Source organism: Tetrao urogallus (assembly GCF_951394365.1).
Source record: "Tetrao urogallus genome assembly, chromosome: Z".
In the NCBI taxonomy this organism is placed as follows: domain Eukaryota; kingdom Metazoa; phylum Chordata; class Aves; order Galliformes; family Phasianidae; genus Tetrao; species Tetrao urogallus.
The window spans coordinates 553,716-569,331 of NC_136816.1; the positions used below are offsets into that span (position 1 = coordinate 553,716).

General features: G+C 47.1%; 1 protein-coding gene across 1 annotated transcript; it reads left to right on the forward strand.

Annotated features, from left to right (window-relative positions):
• Window positions 1-1,875: 1,875 nt before the first annotated feature.
• On the forward strand, window positions 1,876-14,651 carry POLR1E (RNA polymerase I subunit E; the record flags this gene model as incomplete). Its single annotated transcript, XM_079548660.1, has 12 exons — window positions 1,876-1,936; window positions 2,013-2,116; window positions 2,721-2,797; window positions 4,825-4,910; window positions 5,689-5,744; window positions 6,132-6,276; window positions 8,012-8,119; window positions 8,539-8,635; window positions 9,352-9,485; window positions 10,938-11,019; window positions 11,884-12,015; window positions 14,492-14,651. 12 exons carry the CDS (start codon window positions 1,876-1,878, stop codon window positions 14,649-14,651), a joined length of 1,242 nt encoding a protein of 413 aa, XP_079404786.1.
• Window positions 14,652-15,616: the final 965 nt, after the last annotated feature.

Here is a 15,616-nt window from a genome sequence, read left to right on the forward strand (position 1 = left end):
GTAATGCCTTCTATTTTATTGTGTTGGCCCAGAACGCCATAGCTGGATGTTGGTGGGATGGCAGCAGAGGTTGAACCTTCACACCAACATTCTGTTACAGCCATGTGACAGGTGGCAGGTAGAGGGGCAGTCTGACAAAATGGCAACATGGAAGCGCATATGAAGCAGAAATGTACCGCTGAATTCCTCCATACAGAAAAACCAGCACCCAACGACATTCATCAACACTTGCTGAACTTTTATGGAGATCAAAGAGAGGGTGTGTGTGATGGATGTGCATCATCCATCACAGTGAGGTGATGGATGATGCGTTTCAGCAGTGGTGACACCTGTCACCTCCACTGGTGCAGATTTAGATGAGGGTGGCATGTGAGTCCTTGCTCAGCACTGGAGAGAATGACTTGCTAATGGTGGTGAGAGTGTTGAAAAATGGTGTTTGGTAATGGCCAAACCAAAGTGATCTATCTGTTGTAGTTTCCATGGAAATAAACAGGAGGCATTACTTTCAGAGCAACCTACGCAGCACACATGATGATGTGAAATGGAAATATTTTATTAAATAACAATTGCCATAATTTTCATCTGCGGATGCTGAATTAAAGTCCTTCTGAACAATTCCAAAAGGGCAGAGGAAGAAATTAAGCACATTCAGTCAGCTCCAAGACAGAACTGCGTGCTGTGCTTAATACAGACATCAGTGCCGACTGACTTTTCCCCTGTAAGAGACAGACTTACAGCACAGTGCCACAGCAGCAGAATGGCTCCCAGCTTATCCACCGCACGGGTCTGTCAGCATGAGACACAACCCACCAGCTGTGAGGTGCCTGTAACAGACGCCCTGAGCCGTTTGCCAGAAACGCCAGGTAGGGAGGGAGCTGCCGTGTGCTATCAGTGCAGTCAGTACCTCCCTCCCAAGCGCCATCCTCCACAGCACAGCTACGACAAGCAACGCAGTAACTACACAAACGTGAGACAGGAAGGCCTGCTCTCTCGCACTCCACCTCAGGATCCGTTTCCCCGCGGTCCAGGCCGTCACACGAACTCCGGGGAACGGCTGCTGTCTGCAGACGGCTCCCGTACACGCCAAGGCTGCACGCCAGGAGTCCCTTACGTTCCCCCCCCCCTCCCGTTAAAACATCCCGGCGCTGCATCCCTCCCTCAGAGGACCGCTCCTGCGCACCGCCGCCGTTACAGACCCGAACAGCTCTGCTCCAGGCTCCACCTCCGGCGCCGGTAAAGCGATGCTTGCGGCGGAGCCGGGCCGGACACCGGCAGCCCGCAGAAGGCCCGCAGAAGATCCCAGCGGCGGGAATTCCCGCAGACGGCCGCCCCGGCCCTGCTCCCAGCTCACCGTCCGCGCGGGCCCTGCGCGCACCAAACCCGCCGCGCGCCGACTCTCTGTCTGGGGGCGGAGCCGCGCCCGGCGCACGCGCGTGAGGCCGGCCGCGCCCCGCCCCGCGCGCCACCGCCCCGCGAGCCCCCAGCTGCCCCCCCACCCCGCCTCTCGCAGGCAACCCGCTCACCCGCGATCCCCGCCCCCAGCCGCTGCCTCCGCACGGCTTGTGGGAAGGGGAGCAGCGGCGCACTGGGCGGCGGGAAGGGCCGGGCGCGGCCCTGCTCCTCGGCCCTGCGGCCCCGTAGCCCGCTCCCGTGACTCCACCCCCACTCCCACCCTTTCGCCGCGTCGACCGGAAATGACGCAATCGCGCCTCGACCTCCGGAAATGAGGCGTAATTGCGCCTCGAGCGGAAGCGACGCGATCTCACCGTGTCGGCCGGAAGTGACGCCATCACGCCGCGGCGGCAGCCAACGAGCAGCGCGGGCACTCGGGCCGTGTGGTAAGCGAGCCGGGCGCGCTACTGCGAGCACCGCGCTATGGCCGCCGCGACGTGGTGCTACCGTGGGGACCCTGAGGAGGAGCAGCCGGCACTGCTGGGTGAGGAGAGCGCGGGGCCGGGCTAGGAGGCGAGCAGCGCCGGGGCAAGGCTCACGGCCTGTTTTTCTGCCCGCAGTGACGTTCTCTAATGGGCGGCTGCAGCGGCCCGACGCCGTGCGTTTCTCCCTCTACCGGAGCAGCGATGTGGCCAATCCCCGGAAGAAGAGGCGGAGGATCCTGGTAAGGCCTGGCGGTCTGGGCGGCCCCGCGTACCTTCTCACGGGATGTGATCGGCGCGCGGCAGCGCGTTGTTAATTCCTGCGGCTGTCCGCATGCGTGGTTCAGCGGACGAATAAATGATTTCTGAGCCAAAATCCTCAGGGGGAATATCCTACGCCCGAGTAGAGACGCAAATACTTAAAAATGTGTATGTCAGAGCCGTTTGTGCCAGCTCTGTTTTCAGCTGGCTAATCATAGCCACCACATGATACTAAAGGTTTGAATGCAGCGTGGAAAACTGCTGTAAACTGAGCTCCCCTGCCTTCTGATGATGGCTTTCCACAGTTCTTTGCCCTTTGGCACATTTTGATATCCATAAGGCTTGTTTTGTAGACTTAGAGAAGCTTTAAGTAACTGTGTTAAGCAACCTAAAGCATTGCAGTTAGTATCTGAAGCTGACTAATAGATAATGCTCTTTTCTATTGATTCTTTCACACACTGCTTCCGCTGCTTTAAGATATGGTGGTTGTGGCAATGTCAAGCTTTGTGTCACGAGAGAGAATAAAGTTTGTGCAGGGAAATATGCACTTTTAAATAATGTACTCAATTTTCCTTTGTTTTTCAGGTTTCAGAAACTGAAAGGCTTTCATATGTGGGGAATAACTTCAGCAGTGGAGCTATGAAATGTAACTCCTTATGCAGGTATGGGTAGCTGGCAACTCTGGCAGAAACAGGGAGGTGAAGGCAGAGGAACTGCACAAATAAAATATTTTTGTAGCCTTCTGTAGAGCTGGCTGATGAGTTCTCGTTGAGCCCATGATGTGAATGCAGAGGATTTGGGCAGTAGACATGCGCTCCTGGCAGCTGCTTACACATAAGTGGAGTATAGCTCTGCTTGAGAAAAAGGTGGGAAGATGTCTGCACATAGCTGAAACCTAGGGACAACAGCTTTATTCCTTCTTAATTTCCAAGATCAGCATCTTTTATTCAGGAACCCAGTGGATTATTAGTCACCATTCAACTTGGGGCCACAGTACAGTAGTGCTGTATGAATTAATAACTTGTCTGTGCCTCATGCTGTAATTGGAAGCCTTGGTGAAATGTCCAGGTTTACGAAGGTGATCTCTATGGCCTTGAGGCAAATCCCATGAATTCGTGAGAATTATTTTGTATGGGAGATCTTTCTCATCCTCTGGTAGAAGAACCTCTTGAGTAGGTGGAAAATCAACGTAAAACCATCTTACTTTGTTATGTCTAACCTGCAAAGCTGTGAAGTGCTTGTAACGTGTGTGTCAGGCTCCTGTTAGCAAATGCTGTACCCTGTGAATGTGCTCCACTTGTCCTGCACTGTTTGCTCATGGTTTATCTCTACTCTGACTACAGGGACTTCTTAAAGTGGGGTGACACAATGAAAAGTAAGCAGAATTACAGAGAACTCTTAAGGGGAGGGACTTCCAGCCATTTAATGTCCTTGTGTTTGTTCTTTTGAGAGGGTCATGATATGGATTATTAGATATTTCTCTCCAAATTGAAAATATATGGTGAGCTGTTCAATGAGAGAAGAACGGGATGCAGAATCAAGTCCAGAGAGAGGTGGTTAATAGCTCCATGTCTGAATGGAGATCAGTGACTCCCACAGTTCAGTAGTGAGGCCAGTAGTCTTTAATGTCTTAATCAGTGACACTGGCAGTGGAGTTGAGTGCACCCTTAGCAAGTTTGCTGATGGCACCAAACTGTGGGTTGCAGTCAACACACCAGAGGGATGAGATGCCATTCAGAGGGACCTAGACAGGCTTGAGCAGTGGTGAACCTCCTGGCGTTCAACAAATCCAAATGCAAGATCTAGCACCGGGGTTGAGGCAACCCTCACTACCAATACAAGCTGGGGTATGAAAGGACTGAATGCAGCCCTTTTGAAAAAGAGCTGGGAGTACTGGTGGGTGGGAAGCTGGACATGAGCCAGCAATGTGCCCTCAGCCCAGAAAGCGAACTGCATCCATTTTGAGCTGCATCAAAAGATATGTGGCCAGCAGGGTGAGGGAGGTGATCCTGCCCCTCTACTCTGTGCTGGTGAGAGCTCACCTGGAGAGTTGTGTGCGAATGTGGAGTCCTCAGTACAGGAGAGACATGGAGCTGTTGGAACACATCCAGAAGAGGGATACAAAAAGGATCTGAGGGATAGAGCAGCTGTCCTATGAGGACAGGCTGAGAGCTGAGTCTGTACAGCCTGGAGAAGAGACAGCTCTGATGTGACCTGGTAGCAGCCTTTCAATATCTAAAGCAGAGCTACAGGAAAGAAGGGGACAGAGTTCTTCAGCAGGGTCTGTGGTGACAGAAAAAGGGGAAATGGCTGCAAGCTTAAAGAGGGCAGATTTAAGTTGGATATAAAGAAAAAATCTTGTACGGTGAGGGTGGTGAGGCAGTGGAAGAGGTTGCCCAGAGGTGTGGTTGATGCCCCGTCCCTGGAGACCTTCAGAACAAAGCTGAGTCAGGCCCTGGGCAGCACGATGGAGCTGCCTTTAAAGGTCCCTTCCATTTTGTAGGGATTCTGTGAATCTGTTCTATGATTCTGTGGTGAGGAGCAGCGCAAACTGTTTGGGTTTGCTCCTCTGAAGTGTGAAATGAGAAGGATTTGACTTGATTGAAATTAACCTGTTTTGGAGATGGCAAATTCATTTTTCTCAGCTCTGAGTCTGTCACTGGTAATCATTCGCACCTGTTCTCCCCAGGTATTTTCTTGGCGTTTTAAACAAGGATTCTGGGCAAATGGAAGTCTTTAATGCTGAAATATTCAACATGCAACCCTTACTGTCAGGTAGGACAAGTCTGTATTTAACCCTGGCATCAAGGTCACAGCATCCTGGAAATATGTATGCATTCAGCAACTAATTAATTGGCTACTGACAGCATTGCCCTCTGTTTCCTCCGACTCTTATTTCCTCATTTCTGCTGTACTGTCTTAGAATGAGGGAAGGAGGATGCTTCACTCTCTCTGCACCTGGGGAATAGCATGGCATGAAAGAAGAGGGAAGGAAGGGAGCAAGATCATAGCTGAAATTCAGGGAAGGGGTTAAGCAGAGAGCTCTGGGGTGGGAGGTTGGGAATACCAGGTTTAGAAAAAAAGTTGTCACTGCCTGGAATAATTGCAGCCTTCTCCTGCTGAGGGAAGCTTGGAAATAATGAAATCATCAGACTGAGTCATTTGATGGGGGGGGGGGGGGGGGGGAAAAGAGAGAAGCTTTTCACCAGCAGAACTACAGAATCTAGTTGAAATAACCCTAAGAATATGATCTTTAAGAAACTGTTTTCTTTTGTGGGCAATAGGAGTTTAGTATTGCTGCAATCTGTGTATTACACTTTGAGATTTTGTAGCAAAAATTGTCCTGCTTCTCCCTCTTTTTTTTTTTTTTTTTTTTTTTCAGGTACACGATCTTTTGTATTCAATATATTCTTTTATTAACAAAATCCTGTAGAGAAGATCCTGAAGTGGAGTACCTAGTCCTTCTGTAATGTTCTAGAGCTCAAGGGGTACCAAATACATGCACTTTCCTGCCTGCTGCAAGCCAAGCATACTAATTTTTATTCTTTTGTAGATAATGCAATTCCTGATGACACAAGGGATTATCAGAATAAATCCTACAGGGAAAAGGTAAGGTTGAAACCCAGTATCACACTCTGCTGTAGTTATCCAGCGTGCAGCGGTAGATATTTGTCTGAGGCTGAGATGTTTGGTTGCTGCAGGACAAACTTTGCAGGGCCGGCGCTTCTTGCGTGCGTTGAAAGTTTTTGAGGCAGCATGTTGTTAGTGTCTAGCTTAGCAGTGTTTTCCTGACTACATTAGCCTTGTCCACAGTGCCAGGCAAAACACGCCCTCGTGCATTTTTTGTGGTATGCTTGGGTTGTACCCAGTGATGTGTTTGAGATTACTGTAAAAGTGTAAATGTGGAACAAGCAGTGGCTATCTGGGTATTCTTCCTTCATGCAAAGTGTCTGGAGTTCAGCAGTGTGTTGTCATTTGCTTCTCTGTTACGCACAGGTGGATTTGTGCATTGAAGCCTTTGGTACCAGCAAGCAGAAGCGAGCTCTGAACACTCGGCGAATGAATGCAGTGGGCAATGATATTCTCAATACAGCTGTGACAAAAGCAGCAGCAGATGTGATAGATGCAAAGGGGGTAACAGGTAAGAATGTTGTCTAAGATGTTGATGAAGGCAATCACAATTACCTTCTTCCTGTCCATTCCTTGCCAAATATGGCAGGAAGAAGAAAGGTGTTTTCCTTGACTAAGAAGGTAGGTGGTTGGTTTAACTGCTGAGATGGGCACGTGTTGAGGAACTTGCCAATTTTTATTGGAAAAGGAGCTGCTTTTTTATCTGGCTGGGCTTAGTGCGGGCGTTGCACGGGTGAGGGAAAGCTCCTGTGTTATCAGTGTCCATCTCTGCCTGTTTTTGTTGGTGTTCTAGAGATCCATGGACTACCAACATTAGATAGTAGATCCATTGCTCTACCAACATAAAATTCACCTGGCTTGAGAAGGGTCACTAATTAACTGTTTGTTCATTAACAAAAGGTTCAAAGGTTCAAAAAGGTTCACAGCGTATGGAAAATGGTCTAAATAGTATCTTTTGACTTAAGCAGTATCACAGCATTTTGAGTTTGGTTAGTCCAGTAAAGAGGAGGCCACGGGGAGGCTTGCAACAGTCCACAGCTACCTGAAAGGGCAGTCAGAGCCTAACCTCTCCCAGCACTGTAAGGCTTTACAGAAAGTGTTAGCAGCAGAAGTTGCAGTAATCTCCAGGCTGTGGGAGAGAGAGACTTGTTGCCTTGAAGGGTAGTGCAGTTCTGTGACAGGTTACAGGGAGGTGTATGATCACTGTTCTTTAGGTGACCTCCAAAGCCTGTACAAAGCCAGGGCTCCTCTGACGTAGTGCTGGAGGCACTCCTAGTCCAAACAGATAGCTGGACTTGAGACCTTCAGAGCTCCCTTCTTGCAGTGCTTGTGGGATTCTAACCTGCGTTAGCTATGAATGGGAGAGACATCTGCTGACTATCATCTCTCATCAGCTTCAGAACTCTTATCCCTTGTGTTCCATACTCCATGTTTGCTGTGCTTGACGAATTTCTCTGGGCCAAATGGATGTCCATTGGGACACCAGGTGTCAAAACAATGTTTTTACACACTGTAGAAACAAGAGGTGCTATTGTACCAATCAGTTCATATTGGAGCACTTCTTGCCTTGAATTTTTTTCTAGTCTAGGGCATTTCTGAATCTTAAGTAGCAGAAAGTTCACAGAAGTGATTCAAGAAGCACTTGGAACGCTCTCTGAGCAATACAGTATGAGATTTGTGTGGTCCTGTACAGAGCCAGGAGTCGAGTTGGAGTTGATGGTCCTTGTGGGTCCCTTCCAACTCAAGATCACAAAATCAGTTAAGTTTGGAATAGATTTCTTAAGATCATCTGGCCCAACCATCAACCCATCACCACCACGCCTGCTAGACCACGTCCCTCGGTGCCACAGTTACCCATTTATTGAAAACCTCCCCGGGCAGCCTGTTCCAATGCTTGAGCACTTTGGGAGAACAAATTTTTCCTGATATCCAACCTAAACCTCCCTGGTGCAACTTGAGACCATTACCTCTCATTCTGTTGCTGAATACGTGTGAAAAGAGTCCAGGTTCACTGCAACCTCCTCTTGGGTATTTGTAGAAAGCAGTAAGATCTTCCCTCAGCCTCCTCTTCTCCAAACTAAACAGTTCCAGTTACCTGTTCTGGAGCAGGGGCTATCAACTAGCATTGATCCAAAGTCCCCATTGAGTTGGCTTGTATTTACAAGAAGTCATGGACTTTGATTGTATTCTTTATGGCTTTGTCTGCATGGTCCAAATGTTGTCTTCTTTTCTTCTTCACTCCAAAGCTTTGATCCAGGATGTGGCCCAAGATGATGACCAGAACATGTCCATTTTCCTACCACCATGTCATGAAGATGCTGACAAACCAGAAAATGTTTACAAGTTTGAGGACAGTATCTTTTTCTGAGGCAGTGTGGTCTCCATTGCCTGTAAACTTCCTTGTTGGTAATCTGGCATGTGGGAGAAAGTGCTGCTAGGCATGTGACAGCAGAGCTGAGCCTTCAGTTCTGTATTCTTCTTCCTTCCTATAAAGAGGGGGATACTGTGCCTGCCTGCTGGGAGCCATTCAACTAAGCATAGCAGTGAGGCCAAAAGTATGAGAAATTCTTTGTGTTTGAGCCACTATACTTCAGAGACGTTTGGTTTCGCTTGCAAGTTCTGTTGTCACATCCTGCTGATTTATAATTTTCTTCCCCACTTCCCTGCCCCACACCTCCTATAGCAAGAGCTGACAGACTGTATCTCACTATGAGCTATTCAGAACCAGTAAAGAAAGAAGGTCCTCGTGTTTTTTTCTTTAAAGTCCATCCAGTTCTGTCCCCAGCAGAATATGAAGCATTGCAGAATCCAGCAGCAGCTTTTGTTAACATCACTCCAGAAGAAATCACCAAGAAAACAGAAGAGAAAAGGTAATACTTACACAAGCAGCTTTTTAATAGCTAAAATAGCTGGCGTTGTGAAAATGTGGTTCTTCTTACAGGCAGGATGGCAGCTGTTAGCAGCTTTAGCAGCTCCGCAGTATGGATAGTTACAGTCTCCAGTCCAAAGGGAAGACATTAGGTCCAGCCATCTCTCTGTGCTTATCTTTGGAAGCGTGGAGGTGTAACATTATGGGAGAAAAGGTGCTGTGTGCAACAGTGCAGTTGTCCTTTTGGGAACTGATTATAGGGAAAGATAGGGAGTAAATCCAAAGTGTGGGATGAAGGCAGATGCCTAGGTATGGGGCACAGATCTGTGCTAAGAATGGCATGCCTGTGGCTGAGCACCACATACTGTCGTAACTGGAATTTGGTGTGGCTTTGCAAATGGACATGGACTTGTGTTAAGTCCTGGTGCTGAAGTAAGCAGGTAAAGCACAAGCAGGAGCTCACTTCCACTGCTTCCCTTCTGTGCCTAGGCAGAAACTTGTGGTTTCTGCAGTGCAGGGATCTGTGTAGTGCCACAAGCAGGAATGTGCTGACTGGTGGACAAAGAAAATGTGCACACAGCATTAGTATTAGTATCCAGGGAACTATTCTAACCTGAAAGAGCTGTGCATTGAATTTAAGGGTGTGTTGTGTACGGTTCTAATAAGTAGCTAGTCCCTGATTCTTTGGTCCTCATGCTTCCTCTCTTTCCTCTTCAGCCATTGCTCCTTTGTCTTAGAGGAGCTGAAGTTCCTGCCTGCTGATGAGAAGAGCAGGGATCGCATAGCTCGATGCCTGTGGTTTCTGGACATCCTTATTAAGTTCAGCTTTCTGAAAATCATCAAGAAGAAGCGTAAGAGAATTTTCAGCTGTTCCCCTTTTCAACTACTTGCTGGGACGTGGTTTGTAGTTACTATCATAACAAATACTGAAGCTACCTGGAGTTACCCGTTTGATAAATGGCTACCTGCAGCAGTTGCAGTTCAGCTTGTTTCATGAGGGCCAACGGCATCCTGGTCTGCATTAGAAACAGTGTGGCCAGCAGGAGCAGGGAGGTGATTGTCCCCTATACTCAGCTCTGGTGAGGCCGCACCTCGAGTGCTGTGTTCAGTTTCGGGCCCCTCACTATGAAAAAGACACTGAGGCCCTGGAGCGTGTGCAGAAAAGGGCAACAAAACTGGTGAGAGGTCTGGAGCACAGTTCTTATGAGGAGCAGCTGAGGGAGCTGGGATTGTTCAGTGTGGAGAAGAGGAGGCTCAGGGCAGACCTCACTGCACTCTGCAACTTCCTGAACTTCCCTGTGATGAGGAGGGGTTTGGCCTCTGCTCCCAGGCAACAAACGGGACCCGAGGAAACGGCCGCAAGTTGAGCCAGAGGAGGTTGAGGTTGGACATAAGGAAGAACTTTTTCTCTCAGTGGTCAGGCACTGCAATGGCTGCCCAGGAGGTGGTGGAGTCGCCGTCCCTGGCAGTGTTCAGGAGGCGTCTGGATGAGGAGCTGCGAGATCTGGTTCAGTGCTTGTGGCGGCAGTGGCGATGGGAGGGCGGTTGGACTGGATGCTCTTGCAGCCCCTTTCCAACCTTGGGATTCTGTGATTCTATGATGAGGGTCAGTATTTCCATGTCACTGTGGAGTTTTAGATCTGCATCTGCTGGGAGATACAAGTGTCATTCTTTTCAGTCCCTTTCTAACTGTCACACATCAGGGTTCTGCTGTGAGATCCTATCTGTAGGAGATAAAATAGCTTAGATCTGAATTTGAGATTTTTTTTTCGTTTGTTGATAGTTCATGGTTTCTGTACCCAAAAACACGTTTTGTATTATCAAACTTTACTCCTGAGCCAGGAGGCGGGAAACTATCAGCATTCTCCCTCATCTAGCCTCCATTTTTTAGCTGCAAGAGACATACATACACAGTGCAATCTTTAGGTGTTTCTGTGTTCTCAAGAATGGGGGTTCATGTCAGACTTTGCTTAATATCTCAGTATGTGAATGACAGTCTTCAAAATGTTGCTTATGAAATGGCAGGAACTGCTTTTCTCAAAAGCACCACACAGATGTTTTGGTTGTAGTTTTCAGGACTTGCTGTATTTCACAGACCTTGTGCTCCTGTTTCATACAAAAATTCCAACGTTATCATTTTCAGTGACAGGGAAGATGGGTGAGGAAGGTAAGTCTGTCTGTAAACATCTTTCTGCATGGGTGGAGATGCAGGAGTCATCCAACAGGAATTAGTCCAGAAGGCTTGAAATGGATGTGAAAATAACTAGTCTTGGTGCTCACTGTGAAACCCCTTTCTATCCTAGATCCGATGGGTCCTGAATGCCCTCACATCATTAGCAGGAAAATCATGAAGAACTTCACTTCAATCACCTACAACAATGGCAGGTAAGGAGCTGTGATTGCTTTGATGTTATTGATGTTCAAATGGTGTGGAATACAGCTTGAAGGGCCACAGAGTCATTATCAAATAACACTGCACCAAAGTGGAAACAGCAGAAGCTTCTCTTGAGTAGCAGACCAGGGCAGGTAGAATATTCTGTTATGACTGGTGTTCATCCATGAATAATGCAGGTCTAAAATGTAACTGGGAGAGGCAGAATCATGTGTGCATAAACAAGCCTGTGCCTGTGAATTTAGCCAGCATCACCAGGCTGACTTTATCAGCAAGAGTGAGAAGAATTATAGCTGTTGCTTCAGTGCATTTCCTCAAGAATCCAACAGCCTCTGCACAAAACAAGCCTAACTGCCATGGTTCAGCCAACATACAGCTGCTATTTGCTGTGAACCGGACGTTAAGAAGAAAGTTTGAGTCCAAATGGGCCAGAGGGAGCATTTGTCTGTAAAGACTCAGACCAGAGCTGAACAGTCAAAATAAGTGCTTTCAGACCTGCTTTGTGTGCTGTGTATTTCAGGTGCCATTAATGGTTGCAGTGAGTACCCTCAGCTCAGCTTCACATTGCTGTCCTCTTGCCAGTGTGCCTGGGAGGCAGAAGTGTCAGTAGATAGTGATTTAATCAGGTCTGTAAGCCAGTAAACATTTCCACTTTTGAACAGAAACAGGCAGTTGGTGAGGAAGACCTTGAAGGCCCCTGTGATCAGAGATGTGTGTTGCTTAAAGCTCTTTTCTCATGCCTAGGAAATGCTTGTCATAGCTAACTGGGGCTCCATTTCTGCCTGCACCTCATAAATGGTTATTTTTTGGGTTTGTTAACTCTCTGCATTTCATCTGTTCTCACTCTTGCTGTTTAGTGTTCAGAATTTAATCTCTGCATCACTGAAGACTAAAATTGCAGCATATGTCATTGCATTGGCTCTGCACATTAAAAACTTCCAAATAGACCTCACTGTCCTGCAGAATGACTTGAAGCTCCATGAAAGCAGGTGAGTTATATTTGCTCACACCTGTTAAGATGCCTATGGTCCTCGTGCAAGCAATCTGTGGGAAGAGAGTTCTGGAGCCTCTTCTGTGCCCAAATAGTGCAGTGATACCTGCTGTGAGATTTCTAAATTGCAGTTGGACTCTGTATTGAAGTTTTAAATTCGAGCCCTGCTACATGTAATGGGGTGGTTAAACAACTCGGAGCTTTGAAAGGGTGCTTTCACAAAGCTGGTCAGGTGCACTGTAAGGCTTTTCGTCTATTTGAAAGTGGGAAAACTTAAGGCAGGCAGCATCAAAATGGCAGAAAACCTATCCAGGTGCTACCCAGTGCTGTTTCTTGTCTGCTAAATCACGTTGTTCCTCACTGAGCAGTCCCCTGTATCCCTTCTTTCTGCAGAGATCTTGTGTCAGCTAGTTACCAGTTTGGATGCAAGTACAGATTTGTATCCAACTGTAGCTGGAAAGCTAGGAACAGATTTTCTGTCTCCCAGGCAGATTGCAGGCATGTAGTTGCTGCTCCTCCCCTGGTGTGGGACTTTGCAATGTAATTTCATGAGGCTCTGCTCACATCATCTCTTCAGTTTGTCACAGTGTCTGGATGTCACAGCGCTCTGGCTGCTCCTCCCAGTGCCAGCTCAGTGAAGGTGAACGGGTAGAAAACAACTTGCAGTGTAAGCATCCAGGCAAACAATGCTTGTCATGTTCAATTTTGGGGAAGTTTCTCCCTAGGCTTAACTTTTCTGTGGAGAAATAACGTTTCTCCTGCCAGGTGGTGTCTCTGTGCTGCTAGCTGCAAGACGTGCGTAAGCCTGCAGGTGTCAGGCAGAGCCTGACAGCTCTCTGGCACTGAGAGCTCTTCCACTGCAGTTTGCACTGTAACATCTCTCTGGCTCCTGCAGAATAAATCAGGAATTGATCATAACTAATCAGCCAGCCTGCTGAGCTTGCTGGGAAATCTCCCAGCAGACATTAGCTCATCAGGCAGATGATGCTTGAGCTTGTTATTTCTGTTTGGGAGTGGGTCGGGTGGCCCTGTTGGTAGCTGCTCAGCTGTGTATGATAGGGTCCCAGCCTTTCCTGTTCTGCAAGTTGTGGTGACTCCAAAGACACTTGCTGCCTAGCTCCACTGCGTTTATCTTTCCCACTGGGGTTGTTTAGAGGTGATGCCGCTGGGAAGGAACGGAAAGGACAAAGCCCCTTCAGTACCACTGTGAAAAACATTCTAGAAGCTGGGGCTTCTCCTAGAAGGATTTAATTTAGAGATTCTGGGATAACTGGAAGTTATCAGAGCTGTTAGCTGCCTCTTGTTCTTTTAAGCTCTATAGTCAAACCTGTTGCAAAGATTTCTGGGTTTTGCCTCCAGTTCTGTTCTTTGTTGCCTAATAGTGGCTTTAACAGTGTAATCTGGTGTTGGTTTTCTATACTTTTTAAAATTTTATTTGCAAGTAAGCTTTTCAATAAAAGACATTTTCTGCAGTTAATACCAAAGTTTTTTGCTTTTAAGTGCTGTACTGGAGCTGGGAGCATAGACTGTAGCATGGTGGTAAGAAAAACAGTGAGGGAAGCAGCAACCTGTTGGAAAAAATGAAGATGAGGCATCTGGCCAAAAGCCATTTGATTTAGCCTTGGAATGATCATAGCTTAGAGTGGGAGGTTTGTTTGAATAGCACCAGATATCTCTTGCCATCTGAATCTTTTTGTCTTTCAAAGATGTAAAGTCAGCTGAGAGGATTCTGAGATGTGTCCTCATGGTCCCAGACTTTCATGTCCTTGCTACGTTTGCTTAGACATGCTTTGTTCTGTGTTTGACAAGTCTCCAGGTATGTTCTGGCCTGTGACATCTTGACCAAGCCCTACTTAGTACAGATCTCAACCAAGACCTTCCGTTCACATCTAGGACTGCTGTATTTCAGCAGTTAAGAGAATCATAGAATCACCAAGGTTGGAAAAGACCTCAAGCTCATCCAGTCCAACCGTTCACCTATTCCCAACAGCTCCCACTAAACCATGTCCCTCAGCACAACATCCAGCCTTTCCTTGAACACCCCCAGGCTCGGTGACTCCACCACCTCCCTGGGCATCCATTCCAGAGAAGATGCTTCCTTTGTTCTAGGTTCTCTCCATCCTGTCACTCATAGTATAAGATTCCATTGGGAAACTAGTACAGGCTGCTTGCTTTCTTTTTTTTCTTCCAAGCCTGGTGTACACTGAGTAAGGCACCATGGGTTTATAATACTCTCTGAGGTGCTTGTGTCCAGTTTGGTGGTGTTTTAGCCTCTACAGCAAGGCTCTGCCTTGTAGTCTTTAAATACTTCCAGCTTATGTTGTCGTTGTTGTGTTGAGATGCAAGCAGACATCCTGCTTGCTTCTGCCTCTTAGCTTTTCTCTCGAGGTGAAAAAGCTGTCTCTCTTTCTGCAGTGTCTTCCTCAAAGGGCCTCTCTGCCCCAGTAACACAGTGTTTTTCTGTTGTTTTCCAGGATGATGGACATTGCAAGGGCCATGCGGTTGAAGGTCTCCAAGGCAAAGGGGATGCCAGGACTTGAGAATGATCAAAATCACAAGCTTGGCACCCTCTCTCTCCCTTTGCCTGTGCAGAAAGCCTCGGGAAGCCAGAGGAAACGCAGAAAGATTAACTAAAAACCAGGGGTGAAACAGTTTCATTCTCAACAGCTATTCCGCAGACACAGCATCACGGGGATGCTTCTTCTCTGTTGGATTTGGCTTTCCAGCATCACAGCACAGCCCTGTTGAAGTCTCTCAGTTGATGGGAGCAGACGTTCCACAGAACCACCAGGGTTGGAAAAGACCTGCAAGATCACCCAGTCCACCCATCACCAACAGTTCTCACTAAACCTCGTCCCTCAACCTAAGATCTGCCCTTCCCAGCAGCCTGGCCCCAGGACGTGGGGAGGGTGCAGTGCAGCACAGACAAATGATATGGCACTGTGCTTAATTTGCTAGGAAGAAAGTGTGTCAGTTTTCAGAGATGACGATTTCAAAAGACATTATATGCAGAAACATGCTGCCACATTCCACACATATCAGGAGATGCTGTGTAAAAATAAAGTGGTAGAACTGGAAAAAGTCACCTCTACATTTTTTTTATTTTTTTTTTTAATTAAACTGGACTGTGAAAGCTAGCTACCTGACAGGAAGCCTGATCACAGAAAAATTCAAAATCATTTCCTGACATTGAATTTGTTAAGCAATGGAAAGCATGGTAGATATAATGTGTCCTGATTGAAAAACAAAAAAATTTTTTAAAAATAATTTTATCTCACTAGTCTGTTGCTGGTTGAACTGAGGCAACAGGAAAAATCTGTATTAAAAAAAAAAAAAAAGCAATTGGAGAGTAAAGATGCTAATTTCAAATATTAAGTTTTGACAGTAGGTAAAAGTCCTGATGCTACATTTATAACTGCTGGTTGTTTTCATTGGAGATGTTGATAACAAATACAATGTCACTGAAGAAATGGCTCCTTTGGTGCCACTGAGAGGCACAGCTATATCTCTGATTTGTAAGAAGCAGTAAAAAAAATACATAAGAGTGATTTTCTTTAACTCTTGTCAGCACATGTGGTATAGCTGCGGATGGTGAGCCA